This window comes from Prosopis cineraria, unplaced genomic scaffold, assembly GCF_029017545.1.
Source record: "Prosopis cineraria cultivar Desert tree isolate PC_DT_omini unplaced genomic scaffold, ASM2901754v1 PC13, whole genome shotgun sequence".
Lineage (NCBI taxonomy): Eukaryota > Viridiplantae > Streptophyta > Magnoliopsida > Fabales > Fabaceae > Prosopis > Prosopis cineraria.
The window spans coordinates 1,239,617-1,246,328 of NW_026555344.1; the positions used below are offsets into that span (position 1 = coordinate 1,239,617).

At 35.3% G+C, this 6,712-nt stretch overlaps 1 protein-coding gene across 2 annotated transcripts; it reads right to left on the reverse strand.

Annotated features, from left to right (window-relative positions):
• Window positions 1-426: 426 nt before the first annotated feature.
• LOC129291322 (AT-rich interactive domain-containing protein 2) lies at window positions 427-6,308 on the reverse strand. 2 transcript variants are annotated; one of them, XM_054928611.1, is made up of 3 exons: window positions 6,143-6,308; window positions 4,602-5,728; window positions 427-1,842 (listed from the first exon to the last, which is right to left on the reverse strand). In XM_054928611.1, exons 2-3 carry the CDS (start codon window positions 5,484-5,486, stop codon window positions 979-981), a joined length of 1,749 nt encoding a protein of 582 aa, XP_054784586.1. In that variant the 5' UTR covers window positions 5,487-5,728; window positions 6,143-6,308; the 3' UTR covers window positions 427-978. The 2 variants fall into 2 exon arrangements, with proteins under 2 accessions (XP_054784586.1, XP_054784587.1); XM_054928612.1 differs by lacking the exon at window positions 6,143-6,308 and having other exon boundaries at window positions 4,602-5,229; window positions 5,561-6,128.
• Window positions 6,309-6,712: the final 404 nt, after the last annotated feature.

Sequence of the window (6,712 nt, forward strand, 5' to 3'; positions counted from 1 at the left end):
ACTTTTTTAACCATTGTTTTTGAGATATTAAGTTCATTCTCACCTCACATTTCGCTTAGATAAAAATAGTCCTGCTTGGTTGATTTTGAATTTGATTGGGTTCTTATTATTTTCGAATTAGTTTACAATTTGACGAGTTTTTTAAATTAGATTTGTATAACTTTTTTTTTTTTACATATATTTAATTTTTTAAAAAACAGGCACAAAAATAGGCCCTAGCCTCTTGGATTGCGGATTGCCCTACTTGAGTTGGGAAAATCCATATAATATATACCCTGGTCAAAAAAATGAGCATGCGTTCGGATTAGATCGACGGATAAAATAGACGAGTTCGCATTGCTAATTGTAATTAAAAAAAAAAAACATCTGATATATTTGCTAAAGCATGTATAGGTGAGAAAATCTTAAATCAACAAGCATAGAAAATCAGCAAAGGAAATTGCAAATTCCTGATCCAAAACCATTTCTATACCACATTGAGAAAACATGAAAAACTTAAACAAGAGTGGAGCAGATGAAAGGCTACAAATTGAAATACGCTGGCTGTGATCTTGTCCGTGATCCTCTACTGCACAGTTCTACCCTATATTCCTAAGGCTTCTGTTTTAAATAGGCCTTGTAGTAAAGAACCAGGTGAAAAAAATGGAAATGTGCAATTAAGATTACCTGTGGCTTTTATGTGATTGTGAATGGACAAAAAGTATATTTCAAAATCCGGAAGCAACCAAACTAACAGCACCTCCAATTACAAATCCGATCGAATCCTCATGGTTGGCTACTTCTCCATCACAGGCAACCCATTTCTCATAAATGTGCCGAACACTAGGAATCTTGCACCTCAATTTTTAACTCCACAAGCAATGATGAGAGCAAATTCAAAACAGAAAGATCCAGATATCGATGACTGCTGCAGTGAAGAATCAAAAATGTCAAAATATGCCATTTATGTAAATTCCTGATTTGACTGAAATTCACACGCTATTTGTTCTTTGTCTGAGACTTTTTGGGGGTTAGTAAGATGGAGCTGGTAGGCTTCTGTGCTTGCTGTCCAAAAAAATTCCTCAAAGGTCCAAAATCTGATTCTTCATCATCACTATCAATTTCATTTGGAGTATTCCTGTTCTGATATCCTCGGCGCTGCAAAAGAAAGACATTGAAATAGTAGCTAACTAGATCTTCCCTGGTCTTCTTGGGAAATGATTTAAAAATATGATCCCAATAGTATCTCTCCAGTGATGGAGGATTCGATCGCACCACATCCTTAAACTTCTTCTCTTCATCCACAGTCCAGGATTGCCTAACATCTTCACCTACCTTGTCTAAATTCCACAGGTAAAAAGCCACACCTAATTCCAGCTTAACCTTAGCCCTTTTCTCAGCTACGTGAAATCTGACACATTCGACAGAACCCGCTACTTGGCAGCCACATGAATCTTGTCTTCCCTTGCCAATGGGGTCCCTCTCAATCAGGAGTCTGTGATTTACTTTCTCTAATGGCCATATTCGGGTCCCCAACCATTTGGAATCACTTTCAGAAGTCATGCCAGTCCATACTGGCACTATAGCTTGATGACTTGGCCCCACAGGGATGGGAACTATGCCACATTTGTCAAGACCTGACAGCGCAGCAGAGGAATCAGGCAGCTTTTTCTCAGCAGAATCTTCATTGTGAGGACTAGAAGTTCTCTCCAGATTACCCTTGGTTTCCACGGATGAATCTGAAGAGACTCTTACAGACATAGATCTTTCAAATAAAAGCTTCTTGGCACATTTCCATCTCTCCCTAAGATTGTACGTTGCCTCAAGGTGATCTTCATACATGGATGGATGCATCTTTTGTCTCTGCAAAGTCAAAAGATGATTTTGATTTAAAAACAGATGTTAGTTTTGACCATATGCATAAACATCAACATTAACAAAAATACAGTCAAGATACAGTCCACCTATCAAGAACCAGCTTAGGTATAGATGGTAGTAACATCCGGTTTTTTTTTTTTTTTGGTGTTTGGTTTATTCAATTCACCATTAAACTTGGCCATGGTAGCAACATCCTTGATACTTACTAATTAGTGTAAGTAAAACTTTCTGGTTAAACAAAATAGCTTGGCTGGAAATATTACCAGGCCATTAAGGGATTATAAATATGTTCATGGTATCCATGATATTTAACTACAGACAAGCTTGCTATAATTTTATCAAAATTCTGGCGTACTTCCCACCATTATAATCACTTATGCGTATGTGAAAGGTATTCCTATGTAGCAGAGAGGCATCAATATGTAATTCACAAATATAAACATCAAGTTATGCTTTCCAATATCAATTATATCAACTAAATAGTGAGAGAGTGCCAATATATCCAAAGATATTTTAAATCATAAAAATTATACTTCTTAACAAATTTATAAAGCTACAATAAATTAGTTGAGGCCTGCATTTTCTAATTTAAACTAATTTACTTCTCAGCTAGTTGAGACCTGTATTAACTAATTTAATGTAACTAATTATTACACTAATATAACTTAATTAAATCCTAGAATTTTTGCTACTCATATCTTAAATTAAGACCTACATTATCTAGAATTTAACATAATCTGGAATTTAACGAAGTTATTTTCATGTTTAGTAATTAACTGATTTAATTTTTAAGATTACAATTAGAATCTATCAGATTATCCTATCTTATTTCATATCTCATCATACCTAGGTTCCAGTTTATTTAAATTATTATTATCTTATTTAGGTTTATCTTATACTTTAGGTTTATTTAGTTAAAATTATTACTAATTTAATAGTTGCACTTAGGGCTCTCTATAAATAACCTGAGGATTTCTTCAAATGTCAAAATTTTTATGACCATTGAATAAAGATTGATATTAGTTATCTTCTATAATTCTCCCTCAATTTTTTCCTTTTCTTTCCTCTTTCCGTCTATTTCTCCCTCCTACTGTCTTTCACTTGTTTCACGTCAATCAGTGCAATAATAAGCTAGAAAACGTAAGATGGTGAAATAACTAGTTGCCAACAAAAGGAAGATGTCAACGAGAAAGCACGAAGAACAAGTAGAAACGTCAGAATCCAGCCATTATTTTGTTTCCACACGTAAGTACAGTGATATTAATTCCTCATGGTGACAGAGTCCAAAAGTAATAACAGCAAGACACTAACAAAAAGCACAAAGAGATCAGCATTGATGAGACGAGTAAAGTACTTTCCTAAATTTTTTTGTTGCATACATAAATCATATGATGAACATAATAGTTTAACACCTTTTAATCCAATCAATTTTTTATTTTCAGAAGCATAGTTTGAGAAACTTTTAATGTAGCCTAAAATGTGTAGGATTTTTTTTTTTTTTTTTTGAAGAATGACAATTAGGTCGCAAAGGAATAAATTAATAACAATTAAGTACCCAACAAAATTTTCTACAGAATAAATTATAAGTATCAATTCAATTGGTTACAAACAGAAATTTATATTACAATCTAATAATTACATTTGATACTTAAATACTTATTTACAATTAAAACTCTTGAATTTGTAATTATAGATCAATATTTTCAATTTATTTTTAAAAAATTGTCAAGGAGTTAACTGTCATTAATTCAATGATCTAGGACCTAACTGTTACTCTCTCTCTCTCACCTGTAATAAAATGCGTAGAATTCCCCTCAAGGGTTTGGATAATTTAACCCCTTATAACCACAGATCTGTTCAACTTGGCCCTTCTGTTAGTAAATCTGTCCAAGAACCTAACAAAGCCTCTCAACACGGTATTATATCACGTCATATCACTTTCAAACAGCCGATATGGCATCTGAATATTTTGTGCATTTTAGCAAAGAATTCAAGATAACAGTTAGGTTTTGAAAATAACAAGATTTTCTTAGGTCTACGTAAAATGACAAGATTAATATCACCTAATTTGAAGTCTGCCAGATATGCTAATCATCAACTCTCTCACCCTTAATTTTATTCAATAGGCCAGCACTCAATCTCTTTCTCTTCGTCCATCCAGTTCCAGTTTGTCCATTGCACTATTTAAGTTCGCAAATGCACTTTATTTCAGTTGTAAAATGGAAATGGGATTCACAAGGAAGAACAAACTAACCAACACCAGACAAGATGTTTTACATGTGCACGTGAGCTTTGTATTGTAATGTGTGCTCATAAGTTTTGAAACATTATTTCAATGTGTTTGTGTAGCATGCCAATTAGTGCCATGCATCATAACCCTCAAGTCAACAAACCAAAGAATTTCTTCCGGTTGTCAAGCAGTAAAAGCTGCCAATAAAAAGTTGAGGACCAAAAGGGATGGGAATACACGATTACAACTACAAATACTAATTCATCACAATCTTAGGCCACAGACACGATAAAAAGGGAAATCATTATAAATGATTGTGCATTTGCAGAGGTGAGCCAGCAAGATACAAAAGCAGGATAAGAGGCATGCAGATGTGTGAAAAACCATTAGAAGGAAGCTTATAAATATAGTTTCAAGAAATTTAATTATACAATACATACTAACACTGAAGCTATTTAAGGTTCACATGCTTCATATTAATTAATAACAATAATGTGCAATATTTTCAGTGTACCTGCCAATTCAACTGTTCACTGCTTGACTCAGCATGTCGCTTTAGAAAAACAGCCTCCCGAAACAACAAAACCTGCTTCCAGACCTTCTCATTGCTGTGAGACCTCCACTTCGATTTTTCAGGTATTGAATCAACAACAGGATCACAAGGATTCTTCGCAATGCCAGTCAACCAGCTTAGCATTCCCTGCTGCATAGAATGAGACTCTCTCTTCCTTTTACGATTAAAGGTCCCTTCATTTACATCAGATGGGTCCAATACCAAAACATCATCATCATCATCATCATCGGCACATCTCTTGCCTCCATCCGGTAATCCTGGCATTTTGTTTGCCTCACTCGTAATGCACAAATTTCCTGGACTGAGTTCATTCAACTCAATTCTTCTTGTTGTTGTGAGTTCATTCAACTCAAACCCTGGTATATTCAAATCAATAAATCCCCCACGCTGAACTTTTCTGGCCCCTCCACAACTGCTCTTCAATCCCTTAGAATCGAACAACACCTCACCATCCTGGCGTTTATATTCAGTTTTAAACTCAGAACGTCGACACATCTCATCTCCCAACTCTTCATCAGTACAATCCGACAAGGACCCCTCAAATTCTGCGTGCAACTCCATCAAATGCCTGCCAAAATCAACTCTGTTAAACTCCAGACTACAGTCAGAGACCTTATCATCAGCAGCTTGCTTTAGCCATAACTCTAAAGTAATCAAGTACTTATTGTAAATCAGTTGCACAAATGAACCAATGCTCGTACCCAACCCAGATTGTTCACCCACCAGATCCCATAAACGGTTTTTGGAGACCGCATCATACCCACCGTTCTCCTTAACAACCTTGAAGAGCTTATACAAATCCACTGATTTCCCATTATCAAGCATTGGGGAAGTACCTCGGGGGCAGTTCTCTTTCAAAAACCAATAATAAACTTGATCGCAACGGAACCGGAGCTTACCAGATAAAAGCTTCAACACCACTGCTATCTAGTTCTCCTCCAAAATGGACATTACACCCTTCAGAAACCGGTTCTAGATCGACCGAGAATCCGTCCGGTTAAAGCATTCGAGGGGTTTTAACCAATATATACAGCAAGCCCATAATCAAGCGTAGACCATATTCTATCCTGTCATATATACCAAATCCAAACACTCAAAGCAGATTAATAACCATTTTTCTTTCTCGAACATTTAGACCATCGAAGCAGACACGATACTTAAAAATCATAGAAACGGCGAAACTAAGACTGGACATGCAAACATCTCATGTGAGAAAATGAAGATAAATGGGGCCGATTGAGAAGCAAGTTTATGCCTAAAAATGGGGTTTTGGCGGGAAAGCTGGGATCTAGCTAGGGCTTTCGAAGCCCCCGCCCCATCTCCGGAAAAATTTCGATGTCCCGCGCGCTCTATATATCTTAATTGCAGAAAGTAGTAGATAAAGAGAAATAGGGACGAGGGCTAAAATTCAAGTTTTGAACAGATACAGACCCTCTTCTTCAAAATCTAAAAAATTTCATTGGAAGGAAAAGAAAACGTACCAGAATGTGGAGAAATTTTGAGTGGGGCTCTCTTCAATGACTCTTTTGTGACCTTCCTTGACCTTAGCCCTTGGCTTTCTCTCAACTTCCCATATTTCACCCTAAATATTTTTCTTTTTGAGGCGTGAAGAAGGGATTTGAAGAAAATTGATTTTGGAAAAATAATTAGGGTTTGCTGATGAAAGAAATCGCTTGGTGACATCTTGGGGTTGGAGATATATATAGTTGGTTTTGAGGATAAATAACCTTGGTTAATATTTCACTAGAGGGTTGAGTTAAGAGTATTTTTGATTTTGGTTTGGGGTGGATTCTTGTTAGGCTTACAAAACAAAAGGCCTTGAGTATTTCCAATATAAAAAAATTAAAGAATAAAGCTTTTAAAGAGTCATGGGTTGGAACACATTGCTACCCTGAAGAATGGATGGATATGTCTCTAATCTTAATATAAATCTATAAAATATAAAATTTATAATAAATCGTATTATTTATAAATTATTAATTTAATCGATCATCATATATGACCTAGTTATTTTTAACATCATCAACATATGAAACGTAAAATATATTAAA

Bases quoted from the DNA above. Each gene is read 5' to 3' on its own strand.
- LOC129291322 (XM_054928611.1), bottom strand. From the start codon at position 5,486: ATGCTTGATAATGGGAAATCAGTGGATTTGTATAAGCTCTTCAAGGTT. The intron at 1,843-4,601 runs GTACACTGAAAA...TTGACTTTGCAG, and splicing joins GTGAACAGTTGAATTGGCAG to AGACAAAAGATGCATCCATC.